Source organism: Bufo bufo, chromosome 8 (assembly GCF_905171765.1).
Source record: "Bufo bufo chromosome 8, aBufBuf1.1, whole genome shotgun sequence".
Lineage (NCBI taxonomy): Eukaryota > Metazoa > Chordata > Amphibia > Anura > Bufonidae > Bufo > Bufo bufo.
Window position 1 is genome coordinate 25,224,534 of NC_053396.1, and position 21,735 is coordinate 25,246,268.

The 21,735-nt window shown below is 44.2% G+C and overlaps 1 protein-coding gene across 1 annotated transcript in view; it reads right to left on the bottom strand.

Moving 5' to 3' along the window:
• The window catches only part of WHRN (whirlin), a 107,144-nt gene that overhangs the window by 48,920 nt on the left and 36,489 nt on the right, over positions 1–21,735 (bottom strand). Inside the window, exons 3-5 of the mRNA XM_040405183.1 lie at positions 6,080–6,298; positions 5,650–5,775; positions 3,069–3,274 (exon numbers count right to left, since the gene is read on the bottom strand). Of these exons, the coding sequence (XP_040261117.1) occupies positions 3,069–3,274; positions 5,650–5,775; positions 6,080–6,298 (551 nt within the window). The remainder of the gene's footprint in view (positions 1–3,068; positions 3,275–5,649; positions 5,776–6,079; positions 6,299–21,735) is intronic.

Sequence of the window (21,735 nt, forward strand, 5' to 3'; positions counted from 1 at the left end):
TAGGCCTCTAAAGCATGTTATTACTTGTTATTCCAGCTGGGTGTTCACACCTTCCACCGAGCAGTTTCATTGTGGTAAAGGGGTTAGGGTAAAAAGTTGGCATGGGGGGCGCCGTTTTAGTTTTCACCTCAGGCAGCAGAAAGGCTAGGTGCACCCCTGGTAGTACCCCAGAGGGGGCACTACCATTCTTACAACTAGCTACTGTCTCTAATGGCTAGCAGACAGGGGCAGATTGGCCATAGACCTTACAGGGAAATTTACCGGTGGGCCACCTGGACCCTCCTCATGGTCGGACAGTGGAAGTTTTTAGGGATGTACTGTATTTTGTGCTGCTGGCAGTATTTTGTGATGGACTGCTCTGTTGGGGTGGTATAATATGCCACAATATGGTATTACTGGTACAATTTGGACCTGACTACAAAATGGGGCCACTCTTAGGCCTCTTTCAGACGGGCGTTGCGGGAAAAGGTGCGGGTACGTTGCGGGAACATGCACGATTTTTCCGTGCGAGTGCAAAACATTGTAATGCGTTTTGCACGCGCATGAGAAAAATCGCGCATGTTTGGTACCCAAGCCCGAACTTCTTCACAGAAGTTCGGGTTTGGCTTAGGTATTCTGTAGATTGTATTATTTTCCCTTATAACATGGTTATAAGGGAAAATAATAGCATTCTGAATACAGAATGCATAGTACAATAGCGCTGGAGGGGTTAAAAAAATAAAAATAAATATTTAACTCACATTAATCCACTTGATCGCGCAGCCGGCATCTCCTTTTGACTTCTTTCTTTGCTCTGTGCAGGAACAGGACCTGTGGTGACGTCACTCCGGTCATCACATGGTCCATCACATGATCCATCACCATGGTAAAAGATCATGTGATGGATCATGTGATGACCGGAGTGACGTCACCACAGGTCCTGTTCCTGCACAGAGCAAAGAAAGAATACAGAAGGAGATGCCGGGCTGCGCGATCAAGTGGATTAAGGTGAGTTAAATTATTTTTATTTATTTTTTAACCCCTCCAGCGATATTTTACTTAGCATTCTGTATTCAGAATACTATTATTATCCCTTATAACCATGTTATAAGGGAAAATAATAATGATCGGGTCTCCATCCCGATCGTCTCCTAGCAACCGTGCGTGAAAATCGCACCGCATCCGCACTTGCTTGCGGATGCTTGCGATTTTCACGCAACCACATTCATTTCTATAGGGCCTGCGTTACATGAAAAACGCACAAAATAGAGCATGCTGCGATTTTCACGCAACGCACAAGTGATGCGTGAAAATCACCGTTCATTTGCAGAACCCCATAGAAATGAATGGGTCGGGATTCAGTGCGGGTGCAATGCGTTCAACTCACGCATTGCATCCACGCGGAATACTCGCCCGTGTGAAAGGGGCCTTAAGCTGGGTTCACACCTGAGCGTTTTACAGCGCGTTCCTACGCGCTGTAAAACGCTCAACAGGCAAGAACCAATGCTTCCCTATGGGCATGGTTCTCACCTGAGCGTTTTACAGCGCGTACGAACGCGCTGTAAAACGCCATACGCCCCAAGAAGTACAGGAGCTTCTTTGGGGCGTATGGTCGCGCGTTCCCGTACATAGACTTCCGGGAACGCGCGACTATGGGCGTTGCTTGTTGCCGGAGCCGGGTCTGTAAACGCGCGATACAATCCCGCATACAGAGCGCTCCTTCGGTACACTCAGGTCTGAACCCAGCGTTAGTATTTTTTCCAGTCCGCCCCTGCTAGCAGAGAATGTCATCTGTGTATTTAATTCCAGGTCCTCTGATACTGTGCCTTAATAATATTGTTAGGAAACTGTTATATATAATGTGCCTGGTTGTCCAGCAGGTGGCAGTGTATCTTTCAGAGAATACCTTTAGAAAGAATGGAACTTACCATTCCATTCTTCCCCTGACCTGTCTGTTTTAGCAACTACTTGCATCCCCATGCAATAACATTTCTAGATCATCTATTCTTATGACTCCATTTTGTGCCGTTCCTTTATTATTCCTGCTGGACGTTATGAATGAATTGCTAGTCGTTTGCAATGAAGGTCCAGATGGGTGTTACCAGTTTGGGAGGTGTCCCTGTACAGTAAAACACTGGCAACACTGATTGGATAGTGAATGGGAATCCGATGGTGTCCGGCTATGCCAGCTATGGGAAGTCCAGTAGTCTGCTTCTCTTCCAGAACAGACTACCAGATTTATCAAAAGGAGATGTGAACCTAGCCTTAATCTGAAATAGCACCTGAAAGGACAGATATGCATTAATGTAAACAGTATAAGGCTACATTCACACGACCATAGTGTTTTGCGGATCCGCAGAACACGGATACTGGCCCGTGTGCGTTCTGCAATTTGCAGATACGGACAAGAATAGGACATGCTGTATCTTTTTTGCGGGGCCACGGAACGGAACTACGGATGCAGACAGCTCACGGTGTGCTGTCCGCATCTTTTGTGGCCCCATTGAAATGAATAGGTCCGCACCCGTTCAGCAAAATTGCGGAAGAGATGCGGACTCATTCATACGGTCGTGTGAATGTAGCCTTATACTGATTGGAAAGTGTCAGACTGGGCAGGAACACCACCTCAACTGGCCATACCCACCTGGACCTTCACTCCAAACGACAAGAAATGTATTCATAACTTCTAGTAGGGATAATAGAGGAATGGCACAATATAGGATAAGAACAGATGATCCAGAACTGTTATTACACAGAGACGCAATATATTCATAACTTCTAGTAGGAATAACAGAGGAATGGTATAATATAGGCATATGAACAGATGATCCAGAACCGTTATTACACGGAGAATGCAAGTAATTAGCGGTACTCACTAAAAATGTCAGGAGAGGAAACAGGTCCTCAACACTGAATCTAATGAGATACAATGAATCAGCCAGTTTTCTTCTGCCACCAACTATGATCAGAAGGTCCTGCTACCCAGCATCTGCTATAACGTTACAATAATCTAGCAAATAATCCTGATTATTAGGATTTCATCTAAAGATCCCTGACAATATAAAGTTATAGGTACTGCTATTATGTACCCTGTAGTTGTAAGGGGGTCTCCATTTCCTGTGTAGGAGCTACTGAGCCACTGAGTCTCATCCACCACAGTGCGAGAATGTGGGATCCGACCTACATCCCGGACAGTCATCATCAGATGTCGCGAAGAGCGAAGAATTCTGACAGCCTCATCGTGAGGGATGGAGAGGAAGCTGATGCCATTTACTTCCAGGATCTGATCACCCATCTGGCGGTAGAAACAGATGAAGACCAAAAATTAAATTTTTGCATAGAATATGGTTAAACTATGTCAACCCTGCTACGGTAGTGATCAATACTCCATTCTCAAATAGATGTCCCTGATGTTAGCTAGTAGGGATCATATGGAAACTGTATAAACTTTATATAAAAAAATGTTTGCAAATTTTGCATAAATCAGTCGTACAAGTGAATATAAGACATTTTATTAGGGAAAAATGCCTCTTTCTCCACTTATGTGTCACTCCTTCTCTTACCCCCTGCCCCTACACTGATCACTCACACTCAATTCAATGCTAAAATCCATCTTAAGAGAGCAGATAAACTATCGGCTGACTGAGGAATCAGGTTACATACTGCCTATAGAAGTCTATGGACAGGGAAGGGGGGAACAGCTGCAGAGAGAGATTAAAAAAAGACATACAGAGACACTGCTACTGGATCTAGTAAGTTTTCTATCTCGCCCCAGTGCTGGATTCACAGCTCCATAGCTGCTATACAAGATTCTCCTTGCTGCTGCTTCTCAGAATGGGCTACACAGAGCTAGAGGAGCATGATCTACTCATTTCAGTTTCTGCTATTTATGGGAGACATCATAGCAGCCACTAACTCAGGTAAACAAAAAAGACAATTATACCCCATGCACACGACCGTATATGTTTTGTAGTCGGCAAATTACAGATCCGCAAAATAAAGATACAGCCTGTGCTGCATCCGCTTTTTTTTGAAGACCATTGACTTCAAAGGGTCCGTGCTTCACATTTTGTGGCCAAGTACTGTTCTATCTCTTTGCAGGACGGACATTCGGATGTGGAAAGTACACAGATCATCCGTGTGCTTATGTCTGTTCCGCAACCCCAAGTAGGTAGAATATGTCTGCAAAATACAGACCACGGACCCATTGAAGTCAACAGCACACAACTGTATTTTGCAGATCCGTGATTTGTAGAACGTTAATCGGATGCGGTCGTGTGTATGAGGCCTTAGAGATGGAGCCTGCAGAGGGGAAACTGGTGATACATGGATACAAGCCATGTGATATACAAATATAGTACTACACCGCATGTACACACGTGAGAGGTTTTAATGGTTTTCTGAGATTTTAAAACTGATGATCTATCCTCTGGATAGCTCACCAGTATCTGATCGGTGGGGGTCTGACACCCTAACCCCGCCGATCAGTTATTTGAGAAGACTGTGAGCGCCACGGCCTTCTCTCAGCGCCGTACATTTTGCTGCTCAGCCCCATTCACTTGACCGATGAACGTGTCGTCAATGGCCTAGGGAAAGCTGAGAGAAGGCTGTGGTGCTACAGAGAGCTTCTCAAATACCTGATCGGCAGGAGTCCCGGGTGTCAGACCCCCACCGATCAGATACTGATGGGTCTATCCAGAAGATAGGTCATCAGTATTAAAAGCTCAGGAAACCCCTCTATGCTTTGTTCACATCTCCGTTTGTTAAATCTGGTCGCCCCTTCCGGCAAAGGCGCTTCTCCAGACACTGCTGGGCACCCCTGGATCTCTGTCCCATTTACTACAATGGGATCCAGTAGGTTTCTGGCATTAATGCTGGCTGAGAAATTCCACTGCGTGCCAGAAACCCACCAGACCCCATTATAGTGAATGGGAATACAGCGGTGTTCGGCTATGCCGGATATGGTAAGTCTAGTAGTCTGCTTCTTTTCCAGAACAGACTAGCAGATTTATCAAAAGGAGGTGTGAACCTTATTCTGAAGTGGCAACTGAAAGGACAGATATGCGTTAATGTAAATAGTTAAAGGGGTTGTCTGACTTCAGCAAATGGCATTTATCATGTAGATGAAGTTAATACAAGGCACTTACTAATGTATTGTGATTGTCCATATTGCCTCCATTGCTGCCTGGATTCATTTTTCCATCACTTTATACACTGGTCATTTCCATGGTTACGACCACCATGCAATCCAGCATTGGTGGCCGTGCTTGCACATTATAGGAAAAAGTGGCGGCCTATGTATACTCCTATGGTCCCGCCACCACAGAGGCCGGCATCTTTTCCTATAGTGTGCAAGCATGATCACCTCTGATGGATTGCAGGGTGGTCATAACCATGGAAACGAGCAGTGTATAATGTGATGGAAAAATGAATCCAGCCAGCAAAGGATCCAGCCAGCAAAGGAGGCAATATGGACAATCACAATACATTAGTAAGTGCCTTGTATTCACTTTTTCTACATGATAAATGCCATTTGTCGAAGTGGGACAACCCCATTAAGGGGGCTTCCACTTTCTAAGTTTTCTGTTTTGTCATATATACCAGAAAAAAAAACCAAAAAGCACAGAAAATTTGAAACGGCGGAAACTGCAAGAAGAGTCTCAGAATTACCTTAAGTCCAGAGCTCTCAGCTTCGGAACCATGATCCACTCCTGTGATATAGATCCCCAGTGAATACTCAGAACCTCCACGGATAAGCAACCCAAGAGAACTCCCCTCTCCCAGCACCAGGTTCACCTAAGGGTGAGATGACAGATTCGGTTCCACTTCAACTGTTTGCAAAATTGGAAATGTGTATATGTTGGTTGGAGTTATTTACACAGAATTTAGTGTTTTCTATCTGAAATCAAACTAAAACTACCAGAAGATCCCGCCAGACCAGGCACAATCTGCTAAACAATATCTAGTGCCCATGGCTGTCTTTAAAAAAAAATAATAATGTGAACAAAGACTATAGGAGAGCAAGTAGTCTGAAAAATGTCACAAAAAACTGAAAGTGATGGGTATAATGATGGTTTAGAATACAGTGTTACCCCCACACCTTCTTTTCATCTCCTTCCTGCAGTAGCTGTAGATGACTTCTCTTTTCCTTTTCCGGGACCCCCACAGATGTGTTGTGAAGGTGCGGTAACCCTGCAGGTGGTGAGACACTGCGACCTTGTGGATCAACCCAAGTGTAAATATGACTGGAGACATGGCCGCCAGGGACCCGGCCTGAAGTCTGCACAGAGAGGACCAGCTTCTGAGAACCCCGCAGAGCCTGAAAAAGAGTATACAGAATGCACAGTATATCGCGTGGTATATGGTATAATATCGCCAGCGATCACTGCTGATCACCACTGATGATCGTCACTAGAGATGAGCGAATCGAATCCCACGATTTCAGGATAAATTCGATTCGCCTAGAAGCTGAATTTCCTCGTGCTTCGTGACAGCGAACCGATTTAACCTAAATAGTATAAAAAACTAAATAATTCAAACTTACCACCCCCATTTGATCGCAACGGGCCGCCAGCCTCTATCTTGCTTGATCTCGGCCGAAATCCCGTGCGGCGCGTGATAACATCACCACGCCAGCCGGCATGATGACGTAATCTCGCGCCGCACAGGATTTTGGCCGAGATCTTCCAGCAAGATGGCGGCGGCTGGCCCGTCGCGAGTAAATGGAGGCGGTAAGTTTGATTTAATTTTTTTTTTATTGTTAATTTTACACTCAAATGCCACAATCATGTATGAACGCGGCATCTGAGGGGTACAATGACGGAGGCGGCGCTATCGCAGCTCCCTGTCATTGCACCCACTACTTACAAAAAAATGCAAATTGTTTTGTGAAATTCTGCGAATCAGACGAATAGAACTTTTAAGAACTTCGCTCATCTCTAATCGTCACCATCAGTGGTGATCACTACTGATGACCGACCAATGACATTTTACTCTGTATAACATTCCACTTATCCCTACATCCAGGATGATTTTGCTTTATTTTTGTAGGATAGAAAAATCCACATTCTCATATAGTGTCACTCTGATAATGGACTATGGCACAGTCCTTTATGTTTTATAACAGTCCCACCTAAAAGTAAAAAAAGTCACCAATACACAGAAATTCTTCAGCTCTTCCCTCGAGTTTTTAAATGAACCATTGAGCAGTTTCTTCAAAAGTGACAACAGGAAGACTGGCTATGCACCCCATACACATTCAACTCGATGTATTGTAAGGGTATTTTTAAGTGACTTATTGGTTCTCCCCTTTAATTCTGTTTAATACTTTGTGTATTAGTTTATAAGTTGCCCTTGTAATGAAATGGGTTACAGATAGTACCCATCCCCCATTGTGCTGATAAGACCACATTTCTGAGTGATCTCCCAGACATGCCTGCTGCACATTGGAGGAGGGGCTAACAGGTTAAAACATTATGACCCACATTTTCTCGGCAGACTCCACCAGGCCCTCCATCTAGGTAGGATGTGAGTATGATTGCCCTATCTCTCTTGTACACCCTGGGGTTTTGGTCATGTGTTATAACGGGGTAGACAGCCATGGGTTATAGCATGATCGACGGAGTCTCCACCCCATTTAGGCTAGTGATGTTTATTTACTTTTTATTATTCTGTATGTGATTTCTTTGTGTTATCGTATATTTAATCACTTATTAAATATACAGTGGGATGCGAAAGTTTGGGCAACCTTGTTAATCGTCATGATTTTCCTGTATAAATCGTTGGTTGTTATGATAGAAAATGTCAGTTAAATATATCATATAGGAGACACACACAGTGATATTTGAGAAGTGAAATTAAGTTTATTGGATTTACAGAAAGTGTCCTATAATTGTTTAAACAAAATTAGGCAGGTGCATAAATTTGGGCACCACAAAAAAGAAATGAAATCAATATTTAGTAGATCCTCCTTTTGCAGAAATTACAGCCTCTAAACGCTTCCTGTAGGTTCCAATGAGAGTCTGGATTCTGGTTGAAGGTATTTTGGACCATTCCTCTTTACAAAACATCTTTAGTTCATTTAGGTTTGATGGCTTCCGAGCATGGACAGCTCTCTTTAAGTCACACCACAGATTTTCAATTATATTCAGGTCCGGGGACTGAGATGGCCATTCCAGAACGTTGTACTTGTTCCTCTGCATAAATAAACGATTTATACAGGAAAATCATGACGATTAACAAGGTTGCCCAAACTTTCGCACCCCACTGTATTTATTCACGTAGCCTGCGTAAGCTTATTCATTCTCAGATCTTTCTAATTCACTTTACGTTATACTCGGCCAAGCATGCATGTACTTCTGACAGCAGCTTATCTTCCCTAGAACAAAAGGATCGGGCAGCTGCTGTCAGAGGGGAACTGAGAGGCCATTAGGATGATCTGGTCCTTCTGAAATTGGCATGTTGCGAAAAGTCACCGTCAGCAACCTTTTTTAAAGGGGTTTTCTAAGACTTTTTAACTGATAACCTATCCTCTGGATAGGTCAGAGTACCTGATCGGTGGGGGTCAGACATCTGGGCCCTGCCGATCAGCTGTTAGAGAAGGCTCTGGCGCTCCTGTAAGCAATGTGGCCTTCTCACAGCTCACCAAGCACAGCGCCGCACATAGTATAGTGGCCGTGCTTAGTATCGCAGCTCAGCCCCATTCACTTCACTGGGGCTGAGCTGCACCTAGACATATGACTGATGAACGTGACGTCACTGGCCTAAGGAAAACTGCGACAAGGCCGCAGCGCTTACAGGAGCGCCGGTACCTTCCCAAACAGCTGATCGGCAGGGGTCCCGGGTGTCAGGCGCCCACCGATCAGATATCCAAAGGATAGGTCATTCGTTTAAAAGCCTTAAAAAAAACTTTTAAATACTTTTTTACTATAAAAATATTTTTAATGTCTTAAAATACATTATTTTATAATCTGTCTCCTTTCTGGGCAAAAACTACAGCTGGTTGCAGGGCTGATATTTGTTCCTTGAGAATGAAGATGATTTAATACTTCCAGACAACCCTAATAAGATATTTAACAAGGGTTTATCTGCAGTCCTATGGAAAACTACAAATAACAAATGACAATATCATAACTAGTTTTGCCACATGACAAACTCATCTCTGCTTATCTCTAGCCCTTTTCATCCTGACTCATAGACCAGAATGACAGTAAATCCATAAGCATGTGTCTGACTCATTAACACATGAATATCTCATGGCCTGGTTAACATATGAATAGCCAATACCTGAAAATGTCAATCATGTTGTGTTAATGACCAGGGCTGTGATGAATGCCATTGCCTATGTGTAAATGGTGTCCACTGCATTCTGTACATGAGGATAGACTAAAGAGCATCTGTCAGCAGGATCAACCCCATTAAACCAGGCATATTGGTAGGGTTGATCATGGTAAAAAAAAAACAAGCCCTATATTGCAGCAAACAGATTTACCATTGTGGCACAATTACGCAAATGAGGTAATTGGAGCACCGAGGGGCTTGCCTAGGCCCTCGGAGCACCACTTCACCTCTCACAAGTCACCGCTTCCCCTCAGGGCCTGATTGACAGGACCAGGCATATTTGCTGTTTTGATGCCTGGCACTAAAATCTTGCGCTTGCATCGGTGAGACGCAATCTTTGGCGCATGCACGGTTGATCTTAGAAGGCTCTCCCTGGTGAAATCTGCTCTGTGCAGGTGCCAATGACGTCAGTCTCCTCCCAGAAGAGAAGACTCTTCACTTTACTTCTAGATAAGCATTACATGAGTACAGTACAGAAGACTCGCAGGTGGGCAGGAACTGACAGCGTCATAAGTAGTTACGGGTCAGAAGAGCAGGTACAGTCAGGAGAATGTGGCCATCACATGGAGCATGTTTCCTGGACTGAACACACTTGTGGTGAATGGGGATTTAATAAGCAAATTAAGTAGCATATTGAGATACATATGAAAGGTTTATGCCACAACCAGTGGCGTAGCTATAGGGGGTGCAGAGGTAGCAGTCGCTACCGGGCCCAGGAGCCTGAGGTGGCCCAAAGACCCTTGTGCCGCATAAGAAGACACTGGTATTATTGAAAGTGCATGCTGGTCAAGTTACACCTCTGGCTGGAGGGAAGGGGTTAGGTCAAGAATTTGGCATGGGGGGGTGCCGTTTCAATTTTTGCCTCAGGCAGCACGAAGGCTATGTGCTTTCCTGCCCCCGGCCACAAAGCACTGAGGGAAGGGGGGGGCCAAGCTAAACTCTTGCACCAGGGCAGTGAGCCTTTAGCTACTCCCCTAGCCACAACGGTCAGATATAATTTATCACAGGATAAAGAAGTGATCACTGGAGGCCCTACTGCTGGTTCCCCCACAATCACTCAGACAGGAGTCCTGAGCCCCCCATTCCTCCTCATTGCGCAACCACTTTTAGGAATTTCAGGGGAATGAAGAAAAAAAACTAAAATGGATAATGAGGGTGTATCACTAAGATGCAGATTTTACTTTTCTTAAAGGCTATGTACACCTTTGGGGGCAATTTTTTATTATTGCATTGTACTCATTTTGAGCTAAAAATAATTTTTTCAATTGTTCTTTATTAAAAATATGGAGCCCTTTTTTTTGCACATAGCTGAGATGCTCTCGTAGCAGCCTCTGGATTTTCTCTCTTTTCCGTCAGTTGGGGAGCTGACGGGCTCCTTATTTCTGCTCTCTGACATTATAAACACTCATTATCGCTCAGTTCTTATCTTACTGAGAAGAATGTGGCTTAAATAAGTGTTTATGACCTCTTAGAAGTTTAGAAATATGGTTTATTAGATGACCGACACAAAGTGAAAGTGATAGTACCAGTCACACAGTCAATATTTTTAATAAAGGCCAACTGAAAAAAAATGATTTATAGCCAAAAATGAGTAAAATAAAATCATAAACAAAAATTGCCTCCAAAGTTGTACATAGCCTTTATTAATAGGGGCCACGTCTTGGTCTGTACAGATCACTTTACCGCAGTTATCTGCTTATCATTACAGGCAGGATTTGAAGGACACATATCACCTATACACACAGATAACACAGGATCCTCCATTCACAATAGGTGATTGTCAAAGCTTATCTACTCCCTCCTGATCTCTGCACGGGTCACAGAACATGCCTAGAAAACTCTCTCATAGAAGTCAATGTCTATGGCCTATGTGGCTGCAATTCTCTAAATGCTGTTAAGAACAGCTCAGGCAAGATGTCCACCCCCATAATCATGTTCTGAAAATAGAATAAAAAAAATCTGCAGTCAGAAAATAAAATCAGATTACAAAAATAAAGATATGTGTCAATATCTGGTTTTAACTGGCAGAAAAAAAATTCGGTGACACATTCCCTTTAAAGGGACACTAAACCTAACAAGGAATATTTCAAGTAAACTGGAAATAAAGTTGCCCAATCCGGCAGAGAACAAAGGGGATCATTTCCTGCCGATCGGTTATATCTCGGGCTGAGGGGATGGAGCTTAGCAAATCTTATTGTCCTATTATACAGTACAGAGCAGGGAGGCTCCTGCTGCAGCCACTAGTCTTACAGCCAGTCACTGGACAGTGAGGAGGAGGAGGGGGGCATCTCCTGAGATGGAGAGAGAAGATTTCCATATCGATTTCCTCGTTTTAATGGTAATATGAGAGAAAATAGAACCAAAGGAGAGGCGAAAATGAAGGGAGGAAGTGCTGGGAAATTCTTTTTTATTTTTCTGCATTTTCTGTGTTTTATGTTCTCACGAGTAATGTAAAAAATTTAAATTGGGCATCGTAATAGTACAAGGCAATCTCTTTCAAACAAACTTTGAACCATCCCTGTACCTCACATAGATCCTGAAATCTCCCCATTCATTGCTGCAATTGCCCTGCTAGATTTATTTCAAGCTGGCAGTTCTCGGGGAGTGTGTCCTTTCTGCTGCAGCTGAAGGATGGAAATGAGCATGTGCTTCCATCTCAGTGAGCTGGACAGAAAATTTGGAAAAAGGGCAAACAGCAGGTGGCGCCACACAGATAGATTTCATTGCTAAATTTTTAATTACGTGCAATTACAAGAGTGTTCAGATCCAGGTGCTGGTTTGAAAAATGTTGAATATTTTTTGTGGGGCAACCCCTGTCAGCAGTTTTGTACCTATGAGACTGGCTGACCTGTTACATGTGCACTTGGCAGCTGAAGGCAACCGTGTTGGTCCCATGTTCATATGTGCCCACATTGCTGAGAAAAATGATGTTTTAATATATTGCAAATGAGGCTCTAGGAGCAACGGGGGCGTTGTCATTACACCTAGAGGCTCTGCTCTCTGTAACTGCTGCTCCCTCTGCACTTTGAAAGGGCCAGGTGCGATCATGCTTTCACTGCAGGTGGATTAAGGATCACTAACCTTGACAAGGTAGGTCCAGGGGCTCTGTGCACCAAGACCAAGATACAGCATTCACATCACATATAAGCAGGAGCGCTTAGATCAACATTTGCTGAGCTGAGACTTGACCATCGCCAAGAATTAAAATATGTATTGTTTAACTCTTCGTGGTAAAAACTCCTATGAAGAATGAAAAGGCAGATTTTTTCTCTGCACTGCAGCAAACGTCTCCCCCCCCCCCCCCCCCCACCCCCTTAGATGATTTTTATCTGCACTTGTTCTTTTGCAGCCAAATTAAACTACTTTTTAACCGTGCCCCGAATAGTAAGAGACGGAACATTTTTCTCAAGGGATCCTCCTGGGTAATTCATGGAGATGGGGCCCAGAAAACAAAAAATGTCATTTTATAAATCGTGGAACAAACAGAATCAGGCCTCTTTCACACATCACGGAATCACGGACAGAACACGGATCCACTGACTTTAATGGATCTGTGGTTTTTCACAGACCGTAGGGCCGTGGTGTCCATGATTACGGATCCCTCATGCACATTATGGTCTATGGGTCCATGAAAACCACAGATGCTATCCGTGTTTGGTCCGTAGTTTTCACGGATCATTGCTAGAAGATGCTCTGGTAATTAATTTTTAGCCTAACAGTGTCCACGGAATACGGATGACACATGGAGAAAAAGAACCCAACACATGGATCCTTCATGGTCACGGATGAACCAGTGACCGTCTTGTAATGGATGTCATCACAGACACATGAATGAGGACTTAGGCCTCTTTCCGACAGGCGTTGCGGGAAAAGGTGCTGGTACGTTGCAGGAACATGCGTGATTTTTCCGCGCGAGTGCAAAACATTGCAATGCGTTTTGCACACGCGTGAGAAAAATCGTCATGTTTGGTACCCAAACCAGGATTTCTTCACAGAAGTTCAGGCTTGGGTTAGGTGTTCTGTAGATTGTATTATTTTCCCTTATAACATGGTTATAAGGGAAAATAATAGCATTCTGAATACAGAATGCATAGTACAATAGCGCTGGAGGGGTTAAAAAAATAATAAGAATAATTTAGCTCACCTTAATCCACTTGATCGCGCAGCCCGGCTTCTCTTCTGTCTTCCTTCTTTGCTCTGTGCAGGAACAGGACCTGTGGTGACGTCACTCCGGTCATCACATGGTCCATCACATGATCCATCACCATGGTAAAAGATCATGTGATGGATCATGTGATGACCGGAGTGACGTTACCACAGGTCCTGTTCCTGCACACAGCAAAGAAAGAAGTCAGAAGAGATGCCGGCTGCGCGATCAAGTGGATTAAGGCGAGTTAAATTATTATTATTATTTTTTAACCCCTCCAGCACTATTTTACTTAGCATTCTGTATTCATTCTGTATTCAGAATGATATTATTTTCCCTTATAACCATAAGGGAAAATAATAATGATCGGGTCTCCATCCCGATCGTCTCCTAGCAACCGTGCGTGAAAATCGCACCTCATCCGCACTTGCTTGCGGATGCTTGCGATTTTCACGCAACCCCATTCATTTCTATGGGGCCTGCGTTACGTGAAAAACACACAAAATAGAGCATGCTGCGATTTTCATGCAACGCACAAGTGATGCGTGAAAATCACAGCTCATGTGAACAGCCCCATAGAAATGAATGGGTCGGGATTCAGTGCGGGTGCAATGCGTTCAACTCACGCATCGCATCCGCGCGGAATACTCGCCCGTGTGAAAGGGGCCTTAGGGTCATATTGATGTTCCCATTACACAGAATCTGGTTCTAATTTTCACACTTTGAAATGAACATATGGTCCTCTAGGCCAGCGCTTCTGAAGCTGTTGAGATGTCCTTCTCTGCTAGTTCTAGATGAGATGTGGCAAGACGCCCAAGTTCCTCAGTCTCAGCAGTGCAGACTCAGTTTTCCAAGACATTACTCTTTTATCTCAGCAGAAGTGATGTATCACAGATCACTGCATCCAAGAAGATATTCTCCTCTGCAGACTGGTGCAAGTAGAGATAGTTAGACGTCAACCTCCTTTTTGACGTAGAGGAGACAGGAGCATGAAGAAGGTGACTGTGGCTAGCATGAACGTGCACTCTACAAGGCATGGACGTTGACCACTAATGAGACCCTGTAAGAAAACGGTTGAGAAGCCCAGGTCTAGACAATGACAGGGTCTACATTACATCTTTTAATTTTTTCGATAATGGTATTGACTAGAACCTCATGTACAATGTACTGCAATGAAGAAGTTGCAGCACCCGTCTGAGCACTGTTGTCCCTTTAAAGAGCCAATCGGTGGGGGTGTCTGGATTAAGACACCCACCAATCTGATATTGATGACCTATCCTAAGGACCCTTTAATCTGTGACTCATCAAGAAGGGGATGCATAGGCAGTGCTTTCATACCATATAGTGGATTGTGCCTAGCAGAGAACATATGGGGGTGCAGAGGGCCACCCATGCCCTGATGTTACAAAGAACACAAAAGCCCATAATAGACTAACTATAAATGTTACATGATATACCACGGCATCTGCACAATAATGGAGTGACATTAGGCAGAGCTGAATACTTAATAAATACTTTGCTTGGATTGACCAAGGTACAGATTATGCATGTGAATCGTTATATTCAGTCAATTTATCAGTCATATTACCATACGGTCACTGTCATATGAGTAGACCCAATCCAAGGACTAACACTAGTAATATTCTAAATACACGAGGTCTGGTATCTGTCCAGCTGTGTATGCCACCTGCCACTGTAAAGTTCTATAGGCCATCTAGGTTAGGACCCCCTAGTGACAGGTTCTCTTTAAAGGGCATCTGTCAGCAGTTTTGTACCTATGACACTGGCTGACCTGTTCCATGTGCGCTTGGCAGCTGAAGGCATCTGTGTTGGTCCCATGTTCATATGTGTCCGCATTGCTGAGAAAAATGAAGTTTTATCATATGCAAATGAGCTTCTAGGAGCAACGGGGGTGTTGCCGTTACACCTAGAGGCTCTGCTCTCTCTGCAACTGCCGTGCCCTCTGCACTTTGATTGACAGGGCCAGGCAGTGAAAACGTCATTACACCTGGTGCAGTGACCAGGAACGGGTACGCTGACGCCACTTTTAGTGCAGTGGCCGGGTCAGGTGGATAATATATCTTGTATTTGTCGTGACGCCAATTGCAGCGTGCGCAGGGTACTATCCCAGGGCCCTTCCCTTCTATAGCTTGATGTTAGTTGTGTCACGGTGTCTCCTACCTGGGTACGGCCGGACTCCTGGCTCACTTGCAATAAATTTGAGTGTAGTGATAGTAGGAGTAATAGAGGAATTTTGCAGAAGAAATGATGTCCAGACCTTTAGATGAAGTTCAAACGTTGCTTTACTTGAAATAACTTGCATCCAAACAGTATACAGCTTTGGTCACTTGGTCCCAGCAGGTTTTGGCAATCATTGGCAGGAATGAGTACTTCTGCTTTAAATGTGGAGCTTGCAGGATAAACGTCTGCTTGGTAGCTCTGTAACTAGGTCCTTACTGTCTTCCCTATGCAGGGGGTTCTCCTGAACGCTATCACACAGCCTTCCTCTAGCAGGGGGAAAAGCTACACTGACTCTAACTTTCTTCTCCACCCACACTGCAGGATGTGGGACCAGCCCACCTCTCCACAGAGGGGGAGCTAAGCTGGAATAATCCATTCCAGCTCAGATACACTAAACTGTGACTTGTACCTGCCAATGGGTTGCTGCCACCTACTGGTAACCAGGCAAATTACATGAACAATTGCATTTAACATAGATTTATATGCACATTTGTGGAAGACATAATGTAAATTATATCTGATGACAGTATAAAGGCTCTTAGGAGATAGTAGCAGGGTAGAGGCGTGTAGTAACACAACTCTGGGGTGTTACATTGGTTCTGTCAATCAAAGTGCAGAGGGCGCGGCAGTTTCAGAGACAGCAGAGCCTCTAGGTGTACCGGCGACGCCCCCATTGCTCCAAGAGGCTCATTTGCATATATTGAAACATAATTTTTCTCAGCAATGCAGGCACATAGGAACATGGGACCAACACAGATGTCTTCAGCTGCCAAGCGCACATGCAACAGGTCAGCCAGTGTCATAGATACAAAACTGCTGACAGATGCCCTTTTATCCGTAGTACAAAACTCCATCACAAGAAGGACCTTGTCATTTATGAAAGATAATAAGTCAAGCAAGACTTACAGCTGAGAAAACATATGCTTCTGTGTCACTAGGATCTATCATCAGCTCACATATTGTATAAGTTATTGCACCGGTGAATAATGCAGATGCACAAAGCTGAAATATTAAAATAATATCACACTCCACATTGCGACTAAGGAGGCCTTTATATTTCATAGTGGCATGTTGGTTTATAGGGTTTTTTAGATGCACATTACAGCCCAGAGAAACCAGCATCACTTGTCACATTGCGGTGCGGCATCCGAAACTCGATCGCTCCGGTAATTATTAGCAGTCATCTTGAGTAAAGGCAAGGTTTAATAAGCTGCAATCAGAGTTAGATTTTCCAAATCATCAGCTTATGCACAAGTCACAAGATGAAATTCCTCAAACCCGACGGACCAGAGCCTAATGGAACAGAAGTGTCCAGAAAAGACTTGTAATCCACAGACTGATTATAAATATGCCAGCAGAACCATCTGGGTGCAGCAGGAGCGCTTTCAGAGGTCGCACTTGCGCGCCTACGCCCGGGTGGCTCACATTCACCACACTATGCCACTTGAAAGCACAACCAGTCAAAAGATTTTTCATATGCATAAATGTTAGCTGAACTTCTCTAAAATATGGGGGATTATTTGGGGTCTGTATGAATTTGGAGGCTGATCTGGGAATGGTATGAATTTGGAGGCTGATCTGGGGTCTGTAGAAATTGGGAACTGATCTGGGGTCTGTAGAAATGTGTGGGAGGTTTGGGGGGCTTATCTGTGGTTTGCATGAATTTTGGGCCTGATCTGGGGACTGTATGAATTTGGGAGCTGATCTGGGGTCTGTAGAAATGTGTGGGATGTCTTGGGGGGTGATCTGTGGTTTACATGAATTTGGGGGCTGTTCTGGGGACTGTATGAATTTGGGGCTGCTTTAGGGGCTGATCTTGAGTCCACATGAATTTGGAGGCTGATCTGGGGTCTGTAGAAATATTTGGGCTGTTTTAGGGACTGATCTGTTGTCTGTAAGAATTTGGGGGCTGATCTGGTGATTGTTTGAATTTGGGGTCGAGGGCTTAGTTGGGGTTTGAATGAACTTGGGGCTGATTTGCGGTCCCTCCTGACTGCTGTGGCTAATGATTGGGAAGCTACCAGTAAGGTATCACTATTTTTATTATTTTAGAACATTATAGGCAGTTTATAAAAAAAACCTACATACCGGACAAACCCTGTTAATTAAACTAAGGTTTGAAATTGAATCAATTTTGGGGTCTGGTCTGGGGTTTGATGGCTAAAGTTTGCTTTGGGGCTAATTATTTTCTAGTTCTGTATCTGCACCCTTTGGCACTTTTATGTTGGCAGTAACTATACTGACATGGGGTCATTGGGCAGCACTGTTGGCACAGTAATATGAGCACAGTATTGGTAAAAGCTACAGGATGACAGTGTTAGAAGGGGCAGCAGGACGGGGAGTTTCTTTCCTATAGAGGGTGGGGATGGACTGCAGAAGCACTGGGACAAAGTCAGAGGAGAAACCTGGATCTCCCGGGCGCTAATGTATAATCTGTAACAGGCCCCATCTACTATGTGCCATTTATTATGCTGGTGTTTTCTTATATGGCAGAGGGGGCTACATACCTCTGGGCAAAGATTTATGTGCAATATATTCTATATTCTTTAGGAGAAAACATCATGGTGGTCTGGATCAAACACAGACTCAAAGGAAAGTGAACAACTCAGATCAGTGGAGACGTCACCTGTGAGTTATTGGATTAAGGATGGGGCCACACTGCGATTTTTGTAGCGCAATTGATTGATTTTAACTATTGAGTTACAGGACTAGAGATCAGCGCTGCAGGTCTCTGAATCTCGCCTTCTGAGGTGACCAAATGTAACTATATCGTTGGTACAGTATTTAAATATTTTGCTCAGGGCCACACTTAGGGTGCATTCATATGACTGTGGTGCCGCCATGTCCGTGTTACAGACCGCAAACTGCGGGTCTGCAAAACACGGCAGGGGACGTGTGAACGTTGCATGGTGGCCCTGTGTTTTTGTGAGCTTCTGGGTCCATGCCTCCGCGCTGCAAAAGATAGGACATATTCTGTTGTGGACCCATTGAAGTCATTGGGTCTGGACCGAGTTTACACAGCCGGTGCCCGTGTTGTGTGGACCTGAGGTTTGTGGTCTCCAACACTTGCACTGCAGCACCATGGTCGTGTGAATGTACAGTACCCTTAGTCTAAAACCGGTTCTGAGCATCTGCAACTAGACTATTATGAAATTCCCAATTCTACTGCATAAGGTTTTCCGCTATTTCTTATACCACGTCAGGCCTGTACAGTAAATTTTGCAGCACGTGCACATGAGCAAAGGAACATATAACTGTTATGGTAGCTCTGCGCCCACTTACAGATCTGCATCTTACACAATGTGCATTTTCCGCAAATAATACTGCCACTAGCAAGCTGTCAAAAAGCAACTACTGCAGGGCCTGGGATAAACAGTCCATCGCCGTTCTGTTTGATCAGTACAAACACAGAGCCGGAGCAAAGCTGTCAGTCTAAGGATCCGTCTGCATTCCATTATTTCTGCAAATCCAGCTACCAAACAAGGGCTAACAGAGAGACAGCGCAGGAGCGGCAGCATTGATGACATTGCACTGCAAGAAGAAAACCCAATTTTGCGTTTGACTGTTTGGCCTAACATACGGCTTACAGCTCATCCATCATTTGAGGTTGCAATTTTTCAAGATTCCGTCGTCCACCTTCATAGCATATTATGTACCATTACTTTAGACAGAAAGTCGGGTCCACTGGCTCCGGTTCTAGTGACGAGAGCCCAGAGGTAAGTCTTCAGGGGTAGCCAATATTACAAAAGCATCGCAGTCACAAGATCACGAGGACGGCTGTCCCCTGCAGCCACCACCAACTTCAAAAGCCAAAGAAGAAAATGAATGTGCGCTAATCAAGGAGTTCTATTCTCTATCATGCAGAACATCATAATATATGCAAATATGTATATAAATAAATTATGATTTTCTGTCTTCAGATCTTCGCTCAGAACATTCAGTTCACTTATTCAATTGTTCATAAAATTAGTCTTAGAGAAAAAGAACTTAATTAAATATATTAAAACTTTTCCATATAGCTGTGCAGTGTCAAACTTTTCAGAACAGAATGTGATGGTCTTAGATGTAGGTTGCAGATCGTGGACCCCATATGGCAAGGGACCAATGCTCAGTGCCCGCATAGCCAGTTTACGTGGCATGGTGAACATTTCATCACAGAGTTAGCAAGAGAAGGAATGGGTGAAAAAGATGTCGGTGAAGGTTGTAGATAATCAGGCAGCGGTCGGTTGCTTTCTAGGATATTTTAGGGGAGGACTTGCACTAACCAGTCATAGGGTTTGATTTTCCTGCAGGAAGACGCAAGTAGAAGTTGTATATAGTCACCACCAGGGGTGTAGCTATAGGGGGTGCAGAGGTAGCAGTCACCACCGGGCCCAGTAGCCTGAGGGGGCCCAAAGACCCTTGTGCCACATAAGAAGACATCGGTATTATAGAAAGTTCATGTTGGTCAAGTTACACCTCTGGCTGGAGGAGAGGGGTTAGGTCAAGAATTTGGCATGGGGGGGGTGTTTCAATTGTTGCCTCAGGCAGCAGAAAGGCTATGTGCTTCCCTGCCCCCGGCTACAAAGCACTGAAGTAAGGGGGGCCCAAGCTAAACTTTTGCACCAGGGTTCATGAGCCTAGATCTATGCCCCAGGTCACCACTGTAAACCTTCACATCCCCTCAGCCATTGACATTGAGCTCTGGGGACCACCCACGTGACAATTCACTGCTATTGGGAGCTGAAACTAATGGTACTGATAACGGCCAGACTGGAAAGACTGCAAAGAACTAAAAAAGAGATATACAACCAGCTGCACTTCTGTGGAGACAAATTAGGTTCTCTTTGAGATGTCCTCTCATGTAAACATCACCTCTACTCTCTTATTACATCATGTTGCTTCGAAGGGTTTTAGTGGGACACATATACCGATGACTTATCCTCAGGAAAGGTCATTAATTCCTGAACGATGGTTGGTGTCCAACTCCTGGCATCCCCACTGATCAGCTGTTTGAAGAGACCGTGGTGATCCAGTGAGTACTGTGACCTCTTCCTAGACCAGTGATGTCACGTTCATTGGTCACGTGGCCTAGCTGCAACTCAGTCCCATTCAAGCCAATGGGGCTGAGCTGCAATACCAAGCACAGCCACTATACAATGTACGGCGCTGTGCTTGGTTAGCTGTGAGAAGGCTTCTTCAAATGGCTGATCGGTGGAGGTGCCATGACTCCTGAGGATAGGTCATCAATATAGGACTCCTGTGGAACCTCTATAATTTCCAATTTTCCACATTCATCCCTTCCTCACGCATGAAAGAACCAAAATTCTTACTTCATGCACATATATCCCATCTCGCCTTTTTTTACCACCCTTCCTTCTGACCTACTCATAAACTGACCAACACCTTTACAATCTCCAAAGTAGTACTGCACCACTAGGGGTCCAGAGAGTATAGTCATTGGGGGACTATAAGTACAAGAAAGACTATGGCTCTATTCATTGCTCCTAGAGGCTCATTTGCATATATTAAAACACCATTTTTCTCAGCAATGCGGGCACATATGTACATGGGACCAACACAGATGTCTTCAGCTGCCAAGCGCACATGAAACAGGTCAGCCAGTGTCATAGGTACAAAACTGCTGACAGATGCCCTTTAACACCTTCCTGCCCTAACTGTGTCAGAAAGGGGTTATTTCACTTTTTCCATTGAAAAATAACTAAGTAAAATGTACAAAAATTTAAATAAAAAAATAATAAAAAGTAAAATAAAGAAAATTAAAAAGTTATAGCTATAGTTACTAGTTTTAGCAATAGTATTCCCACTATGTTTGTTTTCAGTTCCAGAACTCATAAGACAGGTAAGGGGGGGAAATCACACCTGTGATTTTCAGAAGCAGTGTAGAAGCAGTTCTTTTATAAGACTCAGTATCTTAGCTAGCCCTGACTTCCTCTCTGACGTCTTCTGTGACGGATCGTGCCTGACAATGGGCAGTGGACTGCACTTTAGGTGGACGTGACTTTACAGCTTTTTGTTCAGGAGGATGC